This window comes from Tamandua tetradactyla, chromosome 4 (genome assembly GCF_023851605.1).
Source record: "Tamandua tetradactyla isolate mTamTet1 chromosome 4, mTamTet1.pri, whole genome shotgun sequence".
NCBI lineage: Eukaryota > Metazoa > Chordata > Mammalia > Pilosa > Myrmecophagidae > Tamandua > Tamandua tetradactyla.
The window spans coordinates 79,916,918-79,942,326 of NC_135330.1; the positions used below are offsets into that span (position 1 = coordinate 79,916,918).

The 25,409-nt window shown below is 35.9% G+C and overlaps 1 protein-coding gene across 1 annotated transcript in view; it reads right to left on the minus strand.

The window, feature by feature from the left end:
- Positions 1-24,555, minus strand: part of EPRS1 (glutamyl-prolyl-tRNA synthetase 1) — an 89,465-nt gene extending 64,910 nt beyond the window's left edge. Inside the window, exons 1-8 of the mRNA XM_077157872.1 lie at positions 24,372-24,555; positions 20,375-20,459; positions 13,594-13,693; positions 12,525-12,681; positions 7,626-7,765; positions 5,944-6,038; positions 2,885-3,011; positions 827-1,019 (exon numbers count right to left, since the gene is read on the minus strand). Coding sequence (XP_077013987.1) covers positions 827-1,019; positions 2,885-3,011; positions 5,944-6,038; positions 7,626-7,765; positions 12,525-12,681; positions 13,594-13,693; positions 20,375-20,459; positions 24,372-24,417 — 943 coding nt within the window. The 5' untranslated portion in view covers positions 24,418-24,555. The remainder of the gene's footprint in view (positions 1-826; positions 1,020-2,884; positions 3,012-5,943; positions 6,039-7,625; positions 7,766-12,524; positions 12,682-13,593; positions 13,694-20,374; positions 20,460-24,371) is intronic.
- Between the last annotated feature and the right edge of the window lie 854 nt (positions 24,556-25,409).

Consider the following 25,409-nt stretch of genomic DNA (forward strand, 5'->3'; position numbering starts at 1 on the left):
ATACAAGAAAGTGGTTTAATCTGAGAAAAAAAAGGACTCTGTATCCTGAGTGATCATTGTTGTACTTATGTTGGAATACTGAAAACCTGCTCACACGGTAAGAAAGAACTGTTAAATAATGAATCTCTGTAGAAATTACTGAAGACATATATGATGACAACTAAGCTAGGTCTCAAAGAATCAAGTTACATCTAAAAGTCCAGTTAAGTTTCTTCAAAAATGTACAGAATTTTTTTTTTTTAAATAAGACTTCTCTCAATAACAATTGGGATTTGGTATACTTCCCAAGTGTGGCACTCAAGATTTAAATACAGCAGTGTAGAAGATTCGACAAATAATTACAGAATGATATTAGTCCAATTTAGAAGTTCAGGAAACAAGTCATGAATAAGAAAGATAGGCTTTTTTTGTGAAGTGATATTCCAGAGATACAGCACAGGGCCAGGCTCATTATATTCACACTGACCCACACACTGAAAGGAAGACTTGAGTGCTAGTAACTCTATCATCAAACATTTTAGAAAGATTAAGTATTTAAGGTGAGATAATTTATAAAATGTGCAGAAGGAATCATTTGAACAGAACGAACACAATACAAAAGACTGCACATAGCGAGATACTAAACATATGTACACTTCACATGCAGCTGTTATGCTAATAAAGAATGTAAAGATGATAAAGATTTCTAAGAGATGAATTAAGGTATGAATCATATTCTCAAATGTGTTTTGAATAAGTATGTTTCACAGAAGAGAAATCATGTTCTACTAAAAGAAGAATACAAGAAAAATACCAATTAAGATATAAAACGCTGAATATGCCTTACAATTTTTTCTGTGTTTGGATTCTATCCTCTGCTCACGTTCTGCTTTCATCTGCTCAGCAGGAGTATCATCCACATAAGCCTTTCCTTCTTGAATTAGCTTCTCTGCATATTTCATTATAGTTTCAAAATGATCTGAGGTGTAAGTAAATTGATCTGGCTTGATATGCAACATTGCAACATCCTCCAAGATAACCTGCAATAAGAATCCAAATAACCGTAAGTTATCTTTTGACTTGATTCTGCATTTGGGTAAACGTAAAAATACACTATCATGTCTTCTACAGCCTGAAAATAGTCATGGAAGCTGTACAATGTTGACCAGACTACAGTATGAGGATGACTCCAATTTCCTACCTCTTCAGGAGCACAATATGAGAAAAACAAAAGTAGATCTAGAAAGTACCAAAAGAAAAAAAAAAAGAATTGATAGATATTCATTCTATTAACCTCCACATTTCTCAGGATTAGCTTTCCAAAGACATGGAACAATTCATCTACCATGGGAAAGCTGTTTATTGGTCAGACTGGCAAATGATTGTTCTCTATTTGAATATACTGTAGTGTTTCTACATAAGAGGCTATGTAGAGTATTCACAATACTCATTTAATTTTTTTTTCGTTCAAAAACTTGAGATTATACAATGAAGAAACCTGCCTACCATGACCAATTCATTTAAAAAATTAGTTCTTATAGAAAACACAGGAAATCTTGAATAGGGCATGAGATTTTGTTGGTCCAGGTTAGTGTGATGCCTTGATAAATCCCAGAGTGATTTGGAGAGTGAATAAAGAAGTATTTGCAAAGTCCCCTCAGGGGAATTGGGAGAAAGGGGGAAAGATTCAACTTTCCTATCTGGAGAATTTCTGATACTCTTGCAAGCAGTGGAGACAACCAAATCAATAAGCCGATCCCTCGATCGATAGGTTTGCCCCTATGAAACTTATTCTTCCTACAACGGAAAGGCTAAGCCTACTTAAAATTAGGCCTAAGAGTCACCCCCAATGAACCTCTTTTGTTGCTCAGATGTGGCCTCTCTCTCGAAGCTGACATGGCAAATGAACCCGCTGCCCTCCCCCAACTACGTGGGACATGACTCCTAGGGGTGTAAGTAACCCTGGCAATGAGGGACAGAAATCCCAGGATGAGCTGGGACCCAGCATGAAGAGACTGAGAAAAACTTCTTGACAAAAAAGTAGAAGAGAAAAATGAGAAAAAATAAAGTGTCAACGGCTGAGAGATTTCAAACCGAGTTGAGAGGTTATCCTGGAGGTTATTCTTACGCATTATATAGATATAACTTTTCAGTTTATGGTCTATTTGAGTGGCTAAGTGAAGTACTTGAAACTGTAGAGCTGTGTTTCATTAGCCATGTTTCTTGAAGATGTTTATATAATGATACAGCATTTACAATGTGACTGGATGATTGTGAAAACTGTGTCTAATGCTCCTTTTATCTAGGATATGGACAGATGAGTAAAAAAATATGGATTAAAAAAAGCAAATAAAAAGGCGAACAATGTTTAAAAGAAATTGGGTAAATGGAAATATTAGCGGTCAATGAGAGGGAAGCGTTAGGGGTATGATATATATAGATATATATATATATATATGAGTTTTTTCTTTTTATTTCTTTTCTGGAGTGATGGAAATGTTCTTAAAAGTGATCATGGTGACGAATACACAACTAAATGATATTGTGAGCCACTGATTGTACACTATGTATGCAATGTTTGTATGTTAAGAATGTTTGTGTTTGTAAGTTGTTTTTATCAATAAAAGTATTAAAAAAAAAGAATTGGGAGCAAAAAAAGGAAATTAGTACTTATAGGAAAATACAGCACTAACATCAATTTTAGAACAATTAGGAAAAAGAAATACAACTTAAGATTTTAGGCATGGGCTCAATATTTCTTGGTTTAGGTCTTAGATATGGTAGACACAGATGAGAAAAAAAGTAAACTATGAGAGCAAACAATTTATTTTCACACCATGAGGTATCAGGTCACCCTCTAATTTCAACTCCTCTGACAAAAGTGCTTCACTACACTTTTAGTTACCTTCTCAAAATCTTCCTTTTCTTTTTCAGGGTTTGTGTCATCAAATCTCATGATCAGTTTCCCTTTAAAGTTAACCTGGTAGTGCTGATTCAGAAGAGCAGCTTTTGCATGCCCAATGTGCAAGTAACTAAAACAAAAACATTTCACAAAGAAACTCATTAGTGGGTTCAAACTAAATAGTTAAGCGTAACCTTAATCCTTAATCATACTGGTTGGTATTCCAGTCATATTTTATTTTCTAACAAAATGTACTGCAATAGAAAATTGGACCTGATAAGAAGAAAAAAGATGACATTTATAAAATCACAAAAAATAACTTCATACACAAAACCTCACAAATGGGCGTGGTATTAACAAATATTTCAACCTTAATAAGAATCTTATTCGTTTTTTTTTAAAGAGGAATGGATGGTCATTTAGTTAGAGGAAACCTGCTCCTAACAGTGATTCAAATACTACCTAGTACTGTAGCTTTAATGAGATCTGAAGCTACTGAGAGCTAAGCACTTGCCTAATGCCAATAAAAAGAAGTACCTGTCACAGAAGTAGCTAAATGAGAAAGCTACAAAAGGGGAATCACAGCGGAAGGCACGTAAAAGTCACTTTACTTCTCCAGCTTCATTCTTCCAAGATGCCAAAATAAAAGAATTTTAACTAAATGATCTTGATGGCCTCTTTCTGCATCTATAGTTCATAAATCAGAATCTATGAAAACACTGCTCTGTTCCTGTAGGCAGTTGAAAACTAAAAAGGAAACTAAATCAAATAGAGGCACTGCTTATGTTACACATCCACATTAATAAGCAATGTTCTACACTACTATTGTTGAAAATTCCTTTTTTTTTTTGCCTGGGCAGGCACCGGGAATCAAACCTGGGTCTCCGGCATGGCAGGTGAGAACTCTGCCTGGTGAGCCACAGTGGCCCACCCAAAAATACCCTTTATTGGGCAGCAAATAGGGCATGAAGCTAGGAAATCTGAACAGTGAGCACTCACCAACTTTTAATAATTTCAACTCACAACGACAGCAGCAATAGCATTGTTTTACAGATACTACCTACTTTCACAGCACACTTCTGATCTCAGTTGATACTGAGAAGGGAAAAGTACAATCCCTTTTACGACTTTACATCTTTTTCTGTTTTAGAAATTCATGCAGCATTCCAGATGAATGTTTAAATTTTAAGAAGGGTTTATATGGACAGGTTAATGCAGATAAACACAATGCAATAAACTTAGGGTTATTCAAAGGAACTTTATGCATAAAATAAAGGGCCATATGTGGTATGCCAGAGGAGATCCTGGAATAGAAAAAGATATTGAAAAAAACTAATGAAATTCAAAAAGTGTATGTAATTTAGTTAGTAATAATATATCAACATTGAGTCATTAGTTGTGATGAATATACCATAGTATTGTAACATGTTAGCATTAGGGGAAAACTGAGAGCAGGGTATTTGGGAACTTTCTGTACTATTTTTGCAACATGTTAGCTAAGAATAATAAAAGACAAAAGCCAAGCCTTCTGATCTCTTATGTATACAAAGAAAGAAAATTTTTTTTAAAAATCTAACTAAAGAAGACCTCTTTGGCAGTATAAGGCTATATGATCAAAATTATAACTGTTAAGAAAAACTGAACATTGATTTATATTCCAAATACCAAAACTGTATTAGGCCAAGAGCATGGTCTCTGACTGAGATAATTTAGAACAGATAAACATATTTTATACACTAAATAATAAACATGAGGGACTCCCTATTACAAGAAGTGACAGTGACAAAAAATATACAAAAGGATTTAAAAAGAACAGATGTTCAAATGCCACAGCTAAAATTAGCCTCTACCACAAAACTGTGGCTTTTATCAAATTATTGATGTTATTACATAAATGGACAACTGTGATCATGCATATCAAGAGCAAAGGAACAGAATATCGGGCAGCAGGGAATTAGAAGCCTGCAGGAATTAAACCTTGCCCAGATAAAGTATTATTTATTACTGCATTCCACTCAGTCAACTACAATCATTTAATAATCAATGATCAAGTCTGAACTTTCCAGAGTCACTATTTTTCTTCCATCTCCTTCTACCTAACTTCTTTTTCACTGCCTGTATCAGTAAACTTAGAAAAGCAGAGAGAAAATGTGGGATTCTAAAGCTGAGCTGTGAGTGGTGCTTATAAATAGCTTGTGAAGAGTTATTAAATATAAAGCTAAAATAAAATTGTTTTCTTATTTGCCAATTTCCATCTTCTATGCCTTCCTTTTACTACAGATAGGTATGAATTTGGCTACAGAATACAAAATCTGGGATTAAACTAAATTTGGAAAAAAATAATCATCTCATTTGCAAAATAACATACCACACTATCCTGAGAGTTAAGCCTCTGGGTAAGACTATTTTAATGAGACATTTTATTATTACATTAATAAGATTATTACAAGTGTCTCTGATATGCTGCTTCCCCATAGCGTTGGGGAATGGTGGGCAAGGGCCGAACAGCCAGAAAAGGCCCAGCCAGAACAGTTTTTTCCCCTTAATAAACTATTCAAATACTATTTTCTACGGGTGCCAAGAGTGATAAACATGGCAAACATGTTAATAATGGGAAGAAATTAATAGGAATAGCATTTTCAGGACTCTCTTTCCCTTATTCAGGAAAAACATATTTTAAAAAATCCTACCCTAACTTCTATGCCTAACTGAAAGGATCACTTACGTTACAAATACAAATTAAATGAAAATCTAAAAATCTGAATGAAAATAAAACTCAAGCCTTCCTATTTATGAATATTTTCCTATTTATATTTAAAACGCTGCATGGAGTAAAAAAAATGTTGTTTCTTATATTGCTCCTAACAAACTAAAACTATATTTTTAACAAATGACATCAACTAATAAACCACTACGATGTTTAGGATTTTAATTCCCACAAGTAAAATCCAACTTATTTTCTTCTATGTTATTAACCTGTTAATGCTAAAAGTATTTAGTAATTGCTTTAAAGCTTTTCCACTAAATATATTCAATTATATATGTAAATTATGTTTTCTTACCCGCTAGCTTCTGGAGGAAATCTGACAGTAACCTTTCCCATCTCTGCACCTGGAAGCTCAACAAATTTCCCAACATCTTGCTTTTTCTCAGGTGCCTAAAAAGCAGAACAATGACAACAATTAAAACAGTTACAAAATTAAATGTTTAAGAATATATTCATTCAGTAATGTGTCCCCCAGTGCACAGCATACAAAAAAAAAAAAGAATATATTCATTGAACAAATACTACACAGTACCCACTATGTGCCATCACTATCACGTGATGAGAAAATAATGACTAGAACATTGTCTCTGCATCTGAGCACTCAGAATCTGGTAAAGGAAGTAAATATGACCAAATACTAGTAATAGAAATCTGTACAGGGTGCTTTTACAGCACTTAGTTGAAGTTAACCAATAGCACCAAGGGTCTCTTCAGGACAAGTAGGTGGTAATAATCAAGACGGTCCTTGAAAAATAAGTAAAAATTTATCTGATGGAATATAGAAAGAGGATTCAGTTTAAAAAAAGGAAAAACAGCATTGGCAAGAAACAAAGGCACGGAAGGGCAGTACAATGTTCATAAAAAGCAAAGCTGTAACGCATTTGGGGAGGATGGGAGAGGAAATAGAGAAAGTACATTCAGCCTAAAATATGAAGAACTTTATTAGCTTGGCTTTTTATCTTTTAGGTATCAGGGTAATGGGACCACGAATTTATATTGTCTAAATGGTACCTAAGCTGAATTAGAGAAAGGAGACTAAAGAATGGGCATTTAGTTATGAGATAGTATCAATCCAAGTAAAGGGTAATGAGGCCTCAATAAAAAGTAACAGTAATGGAGAATGAATAGAAAACAAATCTGTACATATGAGAATAGTAGGGTTTTTTGGACTAGTTAGGTGTGAAAAATGGTGGAGAAGGATGTCAAGATTTTTGGTCTAAATAACTGAGCGGACTGTGATGGCTATTCAAGCAGAATATAGTTTCCAAAAATGTACCACAACTGGAAACCTTTATTAAAGTAAAACCTTTAATTTATAAGATTATTACAAGTTTCTCTGATATGCTGCTTCCCCATAGCGTTGGGGAATGGTGGGCAAGGGCCAAACAGCCAGAAAAGGCCCAGCCAGAACTATTTTTTCCCCTTAATGAACTATTCAAATACTATTTTCTACGGGTACCAAGAGTGATAAACATGGCAAACATGTTAATAATGGGAAGAAATTAATAGGAATAGCATTTTCAGGACTCTCTTTCCCTTATTCAGGAAAAACATATTTTAAAATAATCCTACCCTTACTTCTATGCCTAACTGGGGAAAAAAGGACCTTTTCTACTCGATTCTAGATGACAGCCTTCTACAGAAGCAATGAAAAGGACTCAATTTTTAAAACCAGAAATAGGAGATCTAGGAAGAAGAGAAGATTGTGTAGCTATAAATTAATGTGATTTTAGTCATATGGAATTTGGATTACTTATGAAACAGACTTTGGATAATCATCATCTTTTAAATATATAATTATCAAGATTAAGGCTTTATATAACTTAACAGTTAAAGTAAAGCCAAGACTTAAAAGCAGATTCTTCTAAAAGATTCTTTTCTATTTATGAAAAGAAAATAAACTTTTATGAGTAACACTTTTCTTTTAAGACCTAAGGTCTCAGACTAAAATATTAACATTTAGAAAAAAAGTCTTACCACTTTAGCTTTGTTTGTTGGCATATTCCACTTGGTACCTACTGACTGGAAGGCCTGCTGGGATTCAAGAAAGCCAAACCAGCGTTTTACATGAACTGGAGGTTTGTTCTGTTTCAACTGTTCCTGCCAGGCAGCGTTTCCTGTTAGCAAACACAATTTTAAAAAGCTCAATAAACCTGCATCCTCATTTGCAAAGGCACGATTGTGGTTAATTTAAGTTAATGAGATAGCTTCAAGTCATGCTTCCAAATGATATTTCATGGATACACTAAGAAGTTTTCTAATAGTTTAGTGTACTTAACAGAATTTATGGAAACTAATTATTAAAAATCTTTCTTCAGTTCAACTCAAGTTCTGTAATACCAGATCCTGCCCTCAACTGCCTGCGCCATTGTAAAGTCAATGCTACATTTCATAATTACGGGAAAGCTTTATGTAGAGCAACCAGAGAATAAAATAAAACTCATATGATCAAGAAGTACTATGTGATGATATTGAGACTTGCTGATTGTATATGTAGAATGGAATGATATGTTAATATTTTTGTCTGTTGTTAATTTTTTTAATTAATAAATTTTAAAAAAAGAATTAAAAAAAAGGAGCAGCTCACTTTTTCAGACATGGTATAAAAACTAAATACTGATAAAAACTTTATTTAATTCTTTAACACCACCAAGCTACAACCTTAAAAGAACTCAAAAATGTTAAGTCAAAAACGACAACATATATAAAAATGTCATAAAGGAACCTATACATGAAAAGATCTGATTAGAAAGGGCCTTCACTCTATTTTGATTACTGTTATAAATTAAATTGGGAGAAAAGTTTAAGTCCCCAAAATTTTTAAAAGATTTATAAAGCATCCAGTATATACCCATTACCCACATAAAGAGTGATAAAACATTTTGGTGTATTTGTTTCAGTGTTTTGTTTTGTTTTTATAAATGAAATAAACTCAAGCCCCCTCTGTACATCTCATCAATCCCATTTTCTTCCCATCCTAACTTGTAAATTACTACTATATATAATATTACTTCTATTTAGGACCATTTCAATCAATAATATTCACAGTTTTGTTCATGGTTGTAACAAGATTAAATGTCTTTCTAAACACATTGATGCACCTCAACCATTTAATCAAAGACTTACACAGTACCTGAATGCTTTCCTTGCATAACTCTATCAACCACCCTAAGCAATGCTTAATAACCCATGTTTTCTCTTATATGTGCATTCTGAAAACCCGTTTTCACTGGAGAGCTCCCTGTGCACCCACCTTCACTACCTTGGGACCATTTATAATTACACAACCAGAATTATATTGTTTAGAGATTCTAACTCCTTTCTGGCCTTATTCCTTATGTGACCTCATATCATGAAAGCACATCTAACTTTATTTCAAAATAAAATGTGGAGTATTACGAATGAGTGAGCCTAGTTATCTACCCTAGCTATCATAAATTTCTTATACTCCAGCCTGTCTCCTTGACTCAGAAAGACTGCCAGGGTCTGTTTGGGGATTTTAGCAACTATTTTCTTGTCGGTATGAATTAGAAATTCCAAATGCTCTATTTTCTGGGAGATAAAATTACTGTCAAAGGCAAGGTAAACACTGTCAGGTCTGTGGTTTTTGCCTAATGATTTACCCAAGAGATTTCTGAATAGTTGAAGGAATCCAGAACTATTATATTTTGCCTCTGTAAGCACTCTCATGATCCACATTACACACCATCCATTCCCTCATTATGCCTAGTCACTGTGTAATGCACTCATCATTAATTACATCAGTTGGATCTTATTTCCTTTTTTTTTTTTTTTTTTTTTTTTTTTTATAGGGAGGAAGGGAAGGAAAGACAGAGAGAAGGAAGGAGGGAAGGAAGAAAGGGAAACATCTTTAAACATTTTCTTGTATTTTGTTTGTTTGTTTGTTTTTTACATGGGCTGGGGCCGGGAATCGAACCGAGGTCCTCCGGCATGGCAGGCAAGCACTTTGCCCACTGAGCCACCGCGGCCCGCCCTCTTATTTCCTTTTATCTTCATCCCATGCTCTGCAAAATGAACATCTGTTCCTTTATCAGGTATCTGATTAAGTATATTATTATTTTTTTTTTTACAGCTTAGAGATAGAACTGTGCATTCTTTTTGTTTTTTCTTTTTATTAGAGAAGTTGTAGATTTACAGAAAAATCATGAATAAAATACAGAATTCCCGTATATCACCCTATTAATTAGTGTGGTACATTTGCTACAATTCATGAAGAAGGTTTTTTCTTTTTTACATGGGCAGGCACGGGGAATTGAACCCGGGTCTCTGGCATGAACTCTGCCTGCTGAGCCACCGTGGCCCGCCCTGAAGAAGCATTTTTGTAATTGTTCTATCAACTATAATCGTTCACCTTAGGGTTTACTATTTGTGTTATATGTTTTTGTTTTTAGTTTATTCTAGTAACATATACAACCTAAAATTTCCCTTTAATCACATTCAAATATATAATTCAGTACTGTTAATTACATTCACAATTTTGTGTAACCATCACCACCATACATTAACAAAACTTTACAATCAACCCAAACAGAAATTCTAAAATTTAAGCATTAACTACTCGATCCCTATCTCCATCCCGTCCCCTGCTAACTGTGTTCTAATTCTGACTCTATGAGTTGCTTATTTTAATTATTTCATAGCAGGGAGATCAGACTTATTTATTCTTTTGTGTCTGTCTTATTTCACGCAAAATATATATTTTTTTTGTATTCTATATGGCTGGGGTCACATTTCATTCTTTTTCCATGTGAGTATTCCCTTACTATAGCACCATTTGTTGAATTTTTGTTTGTTAGGGAAGTGCATGGGCCAGGAATCGAGTTCCCACATGGCAGGTGAGAACTTCACCAACATGATTTCTTAATATTTAGGTTTATTTCTTTCATACAGATCATTCTTTCTGTCACTATATTCTAATCATTAATTTATATCCCATCAAACCTTAATATCAGTAAGATTTTACTATTCTCACAATTTTTAAAAGATTGTGGTTAAATATACACAACTTAAATTTACTGTTTCAACCACTTTAAAGTGTAGAATTCAATAACATTTAGTACAATCAGAAAGTTGTGCAATCATTGCCACTATCTAGTTCCAGAACATTATCATCATTTCAAAAGGAAGTGTTAGCAATAAGGTGATGAGAACTCTACATTTTATGCATGACTTTTCCGAAAACCTACAACTTCTCTAATTAAAAAAAAAATGCCAAAAAAGACTATACATTAACTTAAAGTCAGAAACAAAAATTTGTATTTATATTCTTGTATTTATATGAAGTTTGAGAACAGGGACAACTAATGTATAGTGACAGAAATCAGATCAATGTTTGTCTGGGATGGGGATTAACTTGGAGCTGGCAAAAGAGAACTTTAGGGGTAATGGAAATGTTTTATTTCTTGATCCAGATGATTTGGTTACACTCATATATACATTTATCAAAACAAAATGGATACATTTCTTTTATTCTATATAAATTATTCCCCAACAAAATTTATTTTGTAAAATTTTTTTTAAAAATACTTTTTCTCTCTAAAAAAAAGCCAAAAACAAAAAAGGAAATGCCATAGTCACTCCCCATTCCTCTTCCCTGCCGGCTACTGGTAACAAAATTCACTTTCTGTCTCTATTGATTGGCCAATTCTGGGTATTTCATACACATGGAATCAATATGCTGTCCACTGTGTCTGGCTTCTTTCACTTATCATTATGCTTTCAAGATTCATCCATGTTGTAGCATGTATCAATTTTCATTCCTTTTTACGGCTGAATAATATTACATTGCATGTATATAGCATATTCTGTTTATCCATTCATTATGTATTGGACATTTGGGCTACTTTTACCTTTTTGCAATTGTGAACAGTGACGCTATGAATATTTGCATAATTTTCAACTATCTGTACTCAATTCTTCTGGGTAAATACATAAGAGTGAAATGGCCTAATCATATGGTAACTCTATTTTAACTTACTGAGGAACTCAATTATTTATTGTTCCATGAATTTCCTAGGCACTTCCTCCTTCTAGCTATATGTTGCCTTCCAGAGTTTCACTGCTTTAGCTATTTTTACTCCCCTGATTCAGTCACTATTTAGTCAATAATGCTTCCACCAAGGAGGAAAGTAATTGCTTTAAAGATAAATGTCTGCTGGGGACCATGGGAAGAGGGGATGATTACAGATGGCATAAGGAACTTTGATAAGAATTATTTATCTTGATTGTGATGATGATTCCATGGGTATATACGTACATCAAAACTTATCAAATTTTTATAACTTATAAACTTCAAATAAATATGGTTTTTTATATATCAACTATAATTCATAAAATATAGATTTTTTGTTTTTTAAAAAAAAGTAAGTGGCTTTCCAAGTTGTTAAGAGCATGATATGTTGCAAACTAGGTGAGAAGAGGAAAAAAGTAATCTCCTGGGATAGTCATAAAACCAAATCACCCCAAACTCCCCTCCCCACTAACACAGCTAGTGGGAAGTGGGAAGGACTTTGTTCAAGTAAGAAACAACACTAAAGTAAAGTAATGGCTGAGCTAGAAGAGGTGCTGACAAAAATGGGATAAGGGCTTTTGTAACAGGGCAAGGTCAGCTCCAAAGCTGAGAGAAACTAGGATAATAAAACATAGGTCATGACCTTCAGGGACAGCAGAGGACAGGTAATTCCTGTGACTGGAAAGGAGTCATTACTTTGGTTATTTACTCTGTGAGAAAGCCCTAAGTCACTGTTTTGACACATATACACACAAATTTGCACATATACATAGAAAGATGTACTTCCTACTACCAAAATAGTAAATGATTAAAACAAAGCATTCTTTAAGAATCAATACTGATACCTTTTAGGGAGGCCCAAACACATAAATCTGCTAAACTCAAGGAGTTTCCAACTAAGTAAGTTCTCAGAGACAGGCAATGATTGAGTTCGCTGATTGCAGAAGTAAAGAAATTACATGAAGACAACTTTGTAGCACTGAACTCCAACCAATGATCAATCTGTTGACACAAAAGACAGAAAAAAGTGCATCCCGAGTTAAAATTTTAAAAGGAAAAAAAGGAGGAGAAAACATTCTGTTTAACAGGAGCAAAAATATACTCTTGTATTTCTCAGATGGAATCATGCCTTCCTTATTTCAAAGTACAGAACTTATCAACATAGGGATTCAATTCTAATTACCTGAGATCTAAATTGGGCACTTAAACAGATGCCACATTTGTGTTATTTTTCAATTCTTTTTCTCCTTTTTTTTTTTTGCAGGGTAGGTGAAGGGCAATTCAAGGTACACATAGCAAGAAGTATGAATAACCAACTTGAAAGAACTCAAAAAGCGGCACCTAACAAAATAAGATTCATCTACTTGCAGAATTTAAAAGTAAGTCTTTACAAACCATCCGTTATATTTTTAAATTTTATGTGATTTAGGAAAGTCAGAGCTGAAGGAATATAAACAGCCACAAAACTTGAAATAGCATCAAAAACACAATATTCATGGAAGTCTTCCAAGTTCTTTTACTGTTGTTGTAACCAATTAACTAAGAGAGAAAAATAGCATCTAAAAACTATGTTTGTGACTATGGAAAAATCTCTTAACCGTTCAGGACACTGCCTCATTTTAAGTAAGGGAGCTAGATAAAATGACCTATATAGTTTTATTCAGCTATGAAATTTTAGTTATGTACGAAGAGAAAAATAGCACCCAATATTCCAATGGAGCAACTGGTATGGGATTAAACTCAAGTTTAGGAGAAAAGATTTTTCTAAAGATAAGCATTCCTTAAGTTGGTCTATTATTAAGATGACAGAATATGTACATATGCCAAAGATAAGATAACGATGATGATGCGGTCCTCAAAACAGCAGAAGCATTAACCAAAACAAAAAAATTTAAGGAAATGGCCATTCCTTACCTCGGTATGTTCCAAAAGATTAGAGCCATAGAGCCCAGCTGTAGTTGCAACTCTAGCCAAATAGCGAAGTATTGAATTTATGTCTGTGAATACCACATTTCTAGAACATAAGCATGGGATAAAATATTAATTTGTTACTCTAGCAATCAGTCAGAGTAGTGATTTATGAAGGAATGTAAAAACAGAAATCTTATTTTATTTATCATGTATATTCTACTGTATCAACAAAAATGGGTATGTCTATTTTGTTCTTTACTGTTTTTATCATACTTCAGGTTATTCTGAACTGTTCAACTAAATCTGATTCAAAAACAAAAGAAATAAATCTAATGATTCAATTAAGACCAGATTCCGTAAATGGTGCTTCATTTATCTAACTAGTTTTCTACATATCTATTCAGTGATAAAAATTAAAATATATAATTGGAATATTGAAATAACAATGATTTACAATAACAAATCAAGGCAAGCAGCCAAGGATCTACTGTCATAAAGAGGCAAGGTTTTGAGACTCAAAGTTAGAGCTCTGAAGCTATGAAAGTCAACATTACCCCATAGAATTACAGTTAAAAAAACTGAAGAATGATCAGACTTCAACTAGAGATATGAATGAAGCTGATCTGGATAGGATTAAGGTAAATCAAAAGAGAGGGTAAAGGAAGATACGGTTTATATTTTAAAACTTCAACTCCTATTTGAGACCAAAGGAAGAGATGTTTATTTGGTGAAAAGTCTTACTTTTGGTAACGTATTAACTAATTTAACTTGATGTCAGTTTATCATACACCATAATTATATGCACTCTTGAATAGGGAGTGAGATCTTGTTGGTTTGTGTAAATTAGTGTGATACCCCACACTTCCGAGAATAATCTAGGCAGACAATAAAAGAGTACTTGAAAATTTCCCTCGGAGACTGGGGAGAAAGGGGAAAATATTCAACTTTCTAATTTAGGGAATTCCTGATATTCTCACAAGCAGTGGGAATTCAATGGGCTGAGCCCTCAATCTTGGGGCTCACCCTTATGAAACGTATTCCCCCTAAGGATGGGCTAAGCCTACTAATAATTATGCCTCAAGTGACCTCCAGAGAAGCTCTTTTGTTTTTCAAATATGCTCTCCCACTAAGCCAACTCAGCAGGTGAATTCATTGCCAGCTATATGGGACATGACTTCTAGGGGTGTAAATCTCCCCAGTAACATGGGACATGAGCCAGGCCCTGGCATCAGAGATTGAGAAAGCCTTCTTGACCAAAAGGAGAAAGAGAGAAATGAGACAATAGTTTCAGTGGCTGAGAGATTTCAAACAGAGTTGAGAGGTTATCCTGGAAGTCATTCTTATACATTATTTAGATACCCCTTTTTAATTCATGATGTATTGGAGTGACTAGAGGGAAGTAACTGAAACAGCTGAACTGTATTCCAGTAGCCTTGATTCTTCAAGATGATTGTATAATCATATAGCTTTTACAATGTGACTATATGATTATGAAAACCTTGTGGCTGATGCTCCCTCTATCCAGGGTTAAGGTCAGATGAGTAAAAAATGACAATAAATAAAATAATTGGAGGGAGGAGATAAGGGGCAAAAAAATGTGTGTATTCCAATACTAGTGGTCAATGAGAAGGAGGGGGTAAGGGGTATGGGATACATATTTTTTTCTTTTTATTTCTTTTTCTGGATTGATAAAATAGTGGTCAATGAGAGGGAAGGATAAGGGGTATGGGATATACGTTTCATTTCTTTTTATTTCTTTTTCTGAAGTGATACCAATGTTCTAAAAATGATCATGGTGATGAATACACAATTGTGTGATGACACTGTAAGCCACTGATTGTATACTTTGGATGTACTCTATAGTGTGTGACGATATTTCAATAAAAATATTTTTTTAAAAAAATGCTACATTTATCAACTTCCAGCTAAAGATGGCAGATCAAAGCTCATCAAAGTTTTTTCTGAAAGAGACAATAGCAATAAAACTTCAGAAGCTACAAAGCACATGGATTTAGCAGACCTGAAAATACCAAGTCTTAAATGGATAAAACCAAAAACCAATCCAAATTAAGTTTCAGAATTGAATCCCTAAAAGACTCCATGGCACCAAGTATTTGAAGTGAAAGTGAAGGGTAGCTAAAATAAAGAGACTTGTTAAAAGCCTAAGAATTACAGAAATGCAGATACCCCAAATTTTTTTCTGCACAGAAGAACCACTCCTCTTACCTTACATTGGCAAAAACTGGAGGATTACTCTTTGATAAGTAAAACAGAGGTCTCTTGACTGGGAGATAACTGGCACAGTTGTGGGTGGGGATACACAGAAAGAAGGAAGAATGAGTTATATGCATACTGGATGCTGAGATTCCAGGCTCTCTTCCCACTGCTGGCTCCTCCAAATATGCTGTGCTGGTTTGAAAGGATGTATGGACCCTAAAAAGCCATGTTTTAATCAAAATCCCATTTCGTAAAGGCAGAATAATCCCTATTCAATACCCTATGTTTGAAACTGTTATCAGATCATCTCCCTGGAGATGTGATTTAGTCAAGAGTGGTTGTTAAACTGGATTAGGTGATAACAGGTCTCCACTCATTGGGGTGGGTCTTTATAAGTTCCTGGAATTCTATAAAGAGGAAACATTTTGAAGAATAAGAGATTCAGAGAGAGCAGAGCAGAACGACATAGCCATGAGAAGCAGAGTACACCAGCCAGTGACCTTTAGAGATGAAGAAGGAAAACACCTCCTGGGGAGCTTCCTGAAACCAGAAGCCAGAAGAGAAAGCTAGCAGATGTCACTGTGTTTGCCATGTACCCCGCTGAGAGAGAAGCCCTGACTGTGTTTGCCATGTGCCTTCTCACTTGAGAGAGAAACCTTGAACTTCATCGGCCTTCTTGAACCAAGGTATCTTTCTCTGGATGCCTTAGATTGGACATTTCTATAGACTTGCTTTAATTGGGTATTTTCTTGGCCTTAGAACTGTAAACTAGCAACTTATTAAATTCCCCTTCTTAAATCCATTCTGTTTCTGGTATATTGCATTCTGGCAGACAGCAAACTAGAACATTTGCTGCTACCAGTTCTTTTTTACCTTTCAAAAAGGAAATTAAAAGTCTTCTCTAGATAATCTGATTACTTGGGTACCCAAGAGTACAAAGTACACACTTTCCCCAAATAAACAACTCAGTCTGATCACCCAAAGTAAAACTCAGAGTCAACAATACTCTTGAGTTCAGAATTTGTGATTAGCTTTAATCTCCCACTCTATATCCACACAACCACTGGGAGTTACCAGATATTTGAGGAAAGCTTTCAACTTGAAAGACGTGACCAAAGCAGACAGAGAATATGTAACTTGGACAAATCAAGGAAAAGAAAACTTCATAAATACATAAATAAATAAATAATAATCTACTGAGCAATAAAACAAGATAGTATAATCCTAAAGCAAGAACAAGAGCATCTAAAAGGAAATATCCAGGTTACCTCAGATACTACAAATATGACAGCAGAAATGAAAAACACAATAAACAAATGGCAAGATAAAATTAAGGAAATCTCTAGAAAGTAAAGCAAAAGGAAAAACAAAATGGAAAACGGAGGTGCTATTTTAAGAAAATAAGAGGATAATACAAAATGTCCAATATCCACAGAGTACAGAAAACGAAAGGGGGAAAATCAAAGAAAAAAATTAATTTCTAAAACAGAAGGATTTCCAAGTTTCCACCATGAAAGGTACAACACTTAGTTCTACACCCAGTAGAACAAATGAGAAATACTCAGACTAAAGCATATTACCAAAAATTTTCAGAATATGGAATCCTAAGGGATGATTCAACAAATTTCCTGAAGTTACATGGAAAAGATAAGGAATCAAAAAGGCTTCAGAAGAGAAAAAAGCAAGCCAACAAAGATTACTCTATGGGAAGCTAAGAGTTGGCCCAACAACGAATAAAACTTAACATGGTCATAATAACATAAAGACCAAATGGTGAACTAACCAAAATCATGATACACCTGCAATGGGAGGAAGGGGAAGATGGGGAGAATAAGGAAGCATGTGAGTACACTATGGCCGTGGGTTGAGTGTGTGTGTGTGTGTGTTAGTGGCAACAGGGGAAGCAGTTTCATCCTCATCTTTGGTAGTAGATAATGCCTAAAACTGAAAACCAAGGAGAAACAATATAAGCATATCACTTAGAGTTAAATATCAAAAAGAATCAACTCAGAAGAGCTGAAATGCTTGCTCCTAGAGAAAACTGAAAATGATAGAGAGCAAGTGAGTGACTTTTCACACACAAAAAATCTGACAGATGGAGGCTACACTATGCAAGCTTCAGATAGTGTTAGCTGTCATGGTTTGCTAAACCCCAACATTACTTCTGTTAACTCTTAGGAACACCTAAGGAAAAGCCAGAAAGGGCACTGCTTCAAGATCCCTATAGATTAGGAGAAGGATCAAAGGAGGAAGAGGAATTATAACAGAGAAGAGAGGATTTACAAATGGGTGTGACTGCTGAGTCTCTAGACTGATACTTTCTTCTAACCTTGTGCTTTGGAGCAGCTAGAGGGAAAAATCTGAAAGGTGGAATGCTAACCCATGACAAACACTGAAATCAGTTCCGTAACTACTTGCTGAAGTGTACTTTGAAAAACATTGTTTTTCCTTGCTTTTCTTTGTATATATGTTGTGTTCCACAATAAAAAATGTTACAGGGTGGGCCATGGAGGTTCAGTAGACAGAGTCCTTGCCTGCCATGCCAGACCCAGGTTCGATTCCTGATGTCTGCCCATGCAAAAAAAAAAAAAAAAAAAAACTAAATCATGGGCGGGCAATGGTGGCTCAGTGGCAGAGTTCTCAATTGCCATACTGGAGACCTGGGCTCATTTCCCAGTGTCTGCCTATGTAAAAAAAACAGAAAACAAACTACAACTAAAACAACCGTTATAAAACTCTTATAGAACCGTGACTTTAATAGTATTTGCCTATGTAGCCCTGATATAAAAAAATAGCCTAGGTTTGTGAAGAACTGTAAATAACAAGAGCAAATATGAAATCGGGAGTCTTGTGGGAGGACATAAGCAGTTGGGAATTTACGAAAAATTTACATGTGCAAACACCCTGAATGAGAGCTAGGCTGATAAGGGGTGGGGAGAGGAAAAGGGGTACACAGGACAATTTCTTTAGGTTAGTACTTTGGATTAAGTATTTTTCTTTACCCACGTTGTACAAAGTCACCTGTGCAGTTATTCTTACATACACCAGTTTACTAATTATGTGTACTGCAAGTTAATAGTAAGTGTAAGCCTGGAAAATCAGTGCCTTTCAAGTGAAATATATAATTTCTATTAATAGAAGAAAATATCATGAAGCACATGAGTCACAACTATTTTCCTGGCTTGGATCAGTGTTTACTATTAAGACAAGAGTTATTAAATTTATTCATTAAAGCCAGATTGCTATAAGAAAATTCTAGAAGAATTCCAATTTCCGCATGTAGAGGAATGTAGTATCACTATACTTTATTCTTGTACTCTAGCATTTAGCTTTAAAAATAAAAAATACATATGAATTATAATACAGTATTATGTATAATTGTGCATAACATGCCCTCTATTCAATCATTTTTAGTTAAAACAGAATTGATAAACATCAGGATAAATTGGGGGAGAGAGTGGAAATACTCACCTTGAGCCTGGCAAGTCTTCCAAGTCAAGAAACTAAATGATATCTCTTTCAGTCTTATCTCTGCCTAAGATTTCCCACGAGAAAATGACATCAAGCTAATTATACCCTTCTTTTTGTGTATCTTACTGCTTCCAAATACAAGTCTTTCTTACTTCAGTTTATTAATATGGACTTAGTTTATTAACACTCACATTTCAAAATCTGCAGCTTGCATGAGAATATCCTTGAAACCTTCTTCCTACATTATCCATTTTTTCTTACTTGCAAGGCATTTGTAAAGGTATTCTGAAATGCGACAGTGTTTATTCCTTAGTTTCATTATACAAGAGAATAATGTCTCCCCTTCTAGTTCTTTTAATTCTTTTCGGGGGGGTTGGAGAAAAGAAGTAAATCTAAGGGCATTACATTTTCCTTAAATCCTGGGATGCAAATGGTTCACTTTAAGTGGGGAAATACAGTATTTTTTCATTGCAGAATTTTTCGAAAATACAGAAAAGTAAAAAGAAAAAACTTAAATCTCCCACAATTCAAGAAAAAAATATTATTGTGTATTTCTCAAATACATTTTCCTATTCAGATACATATTTTCATATTTATATTCTGCTTCATTAATGTTAGGTTACGAACATTTTCCATCATTAAAATTTCTTCATAAGTCTCTTTTTACATAGTTGCCTAACATTCTTTCCATTTATTTCCTATTACTGATTTATAATACTTTTCATTTCCACCAGAATAAATTAAAATGGATTTAAAAAGCCTTTCAAATAAATCTTCTGTACATTCCCAAACAGATTATAAATGGAATCAGTTAAGATTGCTAATAAGAGGCGGGCCATGGTGGCACAGTGGCAGAGTTCTCGCCTCCCATGCCGGAGACCCAGGTTCGATTCCTGGTGCCTGCCCATGCAAAAAAAAAAAAAGTAAAGACTGCTAATAAGTCTTTGGGGACCATTCTCTTAGAATGATGAAGAAACAGATACTTCTGTTTAGGGAAAGCGACCTAATAAGCAAGTAAAAGAAACACACAACATTTAATCTTGGATATTTTAAATACATTGTTCAGTAGTGAGAACAAAGACATAAAAGAACTTACTCTGAAACACGAAGAATATTCTCTTTCCCTTCTTCAACGGATATGCTGACGTTGTCTTTCACATGTTCTACTGTTAGTAAAGCTCCTAAAAATAATGGAATGGAAAGATTTATTTCTTTATAAATAATGCAGTATTTAAAACTTAAATCATAAAGCTATAAGGATGAGTCAACAAATCAATGTTGAGCTCTGCAAGCAGTAAACTCTTCCTGGCAGTCTGTAGACAAAAGGTATAAACTGCTTTCTATTCTGGAGAAATAAATCAGTATCCATTCACTAGTATAGTCCAACTTCTTTAGAATATGTTCAGGTTCCAGTTAGTAATAATGAAATCAGTCTTTCTCTCCTCAGGAGACAAGAAGATTTGAACACTGCCTTGTGTAATAACTACTGAAACAGTGTTTGAGAGATAGTACTATGTGATGAGCACTGTGCTAAATGCTTAAGAGTCATAATTTCTAACCTCTGAAGTAACCTTAAGAGGTAGACACCTTCATCTCCATTTTACAGAAGAGGAACCTGAAGAACACAGGAGTTGCAAAACTAGTCCACAGTCCTTGATTAAATATATGACAGGGTCAAGATTTGAATGCAGGTCTAATGAAGCCTTAGGTCTAAGGCACCAATCTAAAATGCACTATAATATCATCTCTCAACACATAATGAAGTTTACTAACTTGACGCAATCTTTACTCCTTAATTTAGCTACGATGGATAACTAGTACCTAGATATTGGCTTCAAAATCACACTCCAACAGTGACAGAGAAAGTATGAGCCTAGAAAGCAAGAAAGTACTCAAAAGAATAATAGAGATATATGAAAAAGACACTCAAAAAGACATAGAAGCCACGTTGGAGAGGTTCCCATGGGCAAATAGGGCAACTCAGGCCAAAATACATCAATTGTGGTGGTATAACCATAAAATGGAATACTATTTAGCAATTAAAAGGCATGAACTACTGTTTCAGGCACCTAGATCAGTAACTCTTGAAAGTATTAACCTAGGTCCAAAACAATACAAATGAAATGATTCAATGTATATGAAATTCTAGAAAAAAAACAATAACAACAGAAAGCAGATCAGTGGCTACTTGGGGCCAGGGCTGGGGAAAAGGAATTGACTGAAAAGGGACATCAATGTGGTGGCAGTTACACAACGATATCAATCTGTCAATCAACTTGAATACTAAAAATCAGTAAATTTTATTATATACAAATCAAAACAAAAAAATAAAATGAGTGAATTTTATCATATGAAATCATAACAATTAAACTACTTTAAAATGTTTTAAAACAGAAAATCAAAGTTTATAATGCAGATCATAACTCAGTGAGTCTTTGTGATAGGATTTCTTTAATGGGCAAAAGTGAGTGTTTTTACAGAGAAACACTAATTAAGAAATGTAAAAAAAAATGGTGGATTTGGAAGGTCACCACATGGCAATCATTTTAACAATAAAGCTGGGCAGCAAGCATCAATGGATCCTGAAATTAGTGGTTGAAGGTTTAATAGGGAGAAGAAAGGTCCTTATGGTCCCAAAGTATCTCTCCACAAAATGTCTGCTGATTGCAAAAGGAAAACTCTGCAGGAGGAAAATGAACAGAAACTGTCATAAGTAATCAAGCTTAGAGCCATTAATAATGGGAAAATTAAATCATGTACCACATGATGGACTGCAAAAAAAAAAAAAAAGAATTCCTTCTGTGCTATTTTACCAAAGATGCACAGTCTGACTCCAGCTATGAGAAAACATCAGACATGTTGATCAGGGGACATTCTTTAAGTCAGTGGTTTATAATGTACAGAAGAGTCAAAGCTACAAAAAATCAAGGGAAGGACTAAGAATCTTTTGGCTAGAAAGAAACTGAGTAGACAGGACAACCTAGTGCAACAAAGCACGGTCCTGGATTTGGATCCTTGCACCAGGAAGGATACTGTTGCATCAATGATGAAACTTCAATTAGGGTCTGAGGATTAGATAAAAGAATTGTATCAATGTGTATTTCCTGATGTTGGTGGTGATGTGAGGTCAGAGGAGAGTTTTCTTGCTTGTGGAAGACGCACACTGAAGTATTCTGAGGTGGTAAAGCATATCTGCAGCATGCTCTGGGGTAGTACAGAAAAAGAGCTCTTTGTTCTATTCTTGCACCTTTTCTCTAAGTATGAAAGGCAAAACAATTTTTTTTCTAAATGTTTTATCTAATTTTATTGATTATTTTCAAAGAAAATATATTTGAATTAAACACTAGGGAAGAATTAAATCACAAAAAATGGAAAGGGAGGGAAACCAGGAAATTAACATAAATTCTATACTGATCTACAGTTCAAAATGACAAGTATCTCTAAGACTCTCTTCATCAATGAGGGAAGGGTAAGGGGTATGGTATGCATGAGTTTTTTCTTTTTCTTCTTCTGGAGCAATGCATATGTTCTAAAAATTATCACGGTGGTAATAAGAACACAATAATGTGATGTTATGGGAACCACTAATTATATACCATGTATGGTATGTATGTGTGTAAAGATTTATCAATTAAAAAAGAAAAAAGATTCTTTCAGATATTGGCAGGGTGTGGGTTCTGAGTTCTATAATTCACTAAGAAAACAGTTCTATGATTTTCAAGGTGAAATTCTCATTAACATTAGTAAAAATATTCGCTATTTAACTGAGTACCTAAAACATGTTAGAAACTTTCCCTACATTGTCTCATTTAACACGGACAACCCACCCTCTGTGGAAAATATTATTCCCCCTTTCTTAAACAAGGAAATTGTGGAAATAACTTGCCTAGGTTCCACAACTAGTAAGTGGCAGCCACGACTGGCCTCAAGTCTCCAGGAACCAAATACTTTAGCTCTTCACATGAGGCCGCGCTGACTAGTGCCTTCTAGCTCACTGAACCAAACTCACTGATTTTGAGGGTCACTGATTTCTGTGATGTGAGTCTCTAATCCTTGGGAACAATAAGTTAAAACAGCATTTTTTTAAAATATTTTAAATGGCTACTGAATTGTGTGTTTGTTCCAACAGAGTGAGACCACCACCAAAGCTGAGCCTGTAAGGAAGAAGCCCGACAGGAGGGCCAACTGCCTTCCACGTCCTCCCCTCCGTACGCACTAAAAAGTACTGTTGTCTCTATTACATACACACAGTCATAGTCACACATCAGTAAACTACTCAAATGCTCACATGTAATTTCCCAAAGTACTGAAAGAGCAGAAATTCTAAGTTATTTACCCACAGTAACTTTGCCGAGATGAAAAAACACAACCCCACACAGCAATACTCAGCGACGTCAGGAAGGCGACTGGCCCGACGTTTATCGAGCGTTTCCTACATCCCCTGGCGTCCGGTGAAGCCACCCCAAGAGTCTGAGGACTGTACCTCGGAGTGCCGCTAACAACCCCAACACCTTCAACGAAAAACAAACGCAACCTCGGCTGAAAGCATAAATGCTTCTAAGATCGTCTACCTGGCCTCCTTTGAACCCAAGGAAATGTAAAGAAAAGAGACCTCGAGTCCAGCGGCTTGAGGATCTTTTCTGAGAAGAGGGGGAGGGAAGGTGGTAAAATAAGGGGAATCGGGGGGAAAAGACTCAAAAAGAGAAGTGCAGATAATACGATTTTAAACTTTACAACATTATTTCAATGAGTAGTTCTCGGTCTCGAGGAAATCATTTAAACAAAACAAAAAGAGGGGAGTTTGACGGGAGTAGCTCCTCGGGGAATAAGGTCCGCGGTGAGCCTCGCGCCCCCAGCCCCTCACACGCGCCTACCTCCACGCCAGCGAAAACTGCCTAGAGGCGCAGATCCATCTGCCAGGGACGGCGGGTGGAGGACACGCAGTCTGCCCCGCGGACAGTTCGGGGGAGACGGCAGGCTCCAACCTCCTCACAGAGCCTGCCACTGCGCAAAGCCCGAGCGCGGCGACGGCTCCTGCCCCGCACCCTCCCAGGCTGATGCAACCGCCCAATTCCGCGGCCTGGCTCTCTTACCCAGCGGAGGGTCTCCCGAATTCACAGTAAGGCAGAGCGTGGCCATCTCGACCGTGCCGCCGGCTGCAAGGCTACCAGTCAGTCTGCCTGCGAGACTGTCCGAAACGTCCCAAATCCGCGGAAAGAGAAACGCTGCAACGTGTGCGCGCGCCCGACGCTGCCGCAGCCCTCGCCCCGCCTTCGCCCCGCCCTCGCCCCGCGCGTCTGCGGCAGCGGATGCGTCTGCCGTGCTGCCGTCATCCGCGCGCCCTATTGCGTCACTACTCTGCGCCGCCTCATACCCTCCCGCGGGCTTCGGAAGGCGCAGCCCCAGCCCTCCCCCACCGCAGCTACCGGGGACTGGAAAACCGACGTGGCATCCCGAGCCGCTTTGGGAAAGAGAATGGGTTGGACGGGATTTTATAACATCTTTCAAAGCGAGAAGGGAAGTTGCCGGACCATTCTTCAAGTGTGATGGGCGTTTCTGTGAGCCTGTAAACAAAACCCCTAAAACTGAATTGTCTGTTGTCGATGGCCACTGGTGTGTGTGTGTGTGTGTGTGTGTGTGTGTGTGAACCTAGAGAAGTTGTGGAAACATACGCATTGTACCTACCACTGTGGTTATACTGAAGATGGGAAGAACCGTGTACATGGGTACATAAATGCCCGAAGGGAGCAGATAAGGGACGTTTTTAAAGTGTTTCCTCTTATTTTTTTTTTCAAAAGAACTCATTTTCAAGTGTTATTCGTATAATTGGAAACAATGGTTAAAAGAAAGAAGACTTTTCCTTATAAATGGCTTATAAAAGGCCGCCGGCGAAATTGTCTTGGTTTATTTGCCTGACTTGTGCAAGAGCGCCTTTCAAAGGGTCATCTGATCTTTCTGTCAAATCTTCTGACTTTTTAGATGAGCTCCAGGCCTACGCCTGGGGCCTCTGTTCAAGCGCAAGGGATCAAGGATTGAGTCCAAAAAACCCATCTCAGTCTCATTCCCACACCCACTTTCTCTTAATCTCGCCAAAATATCCCTGTTTTTTTCTTCGAGTGCTTAATGCAATT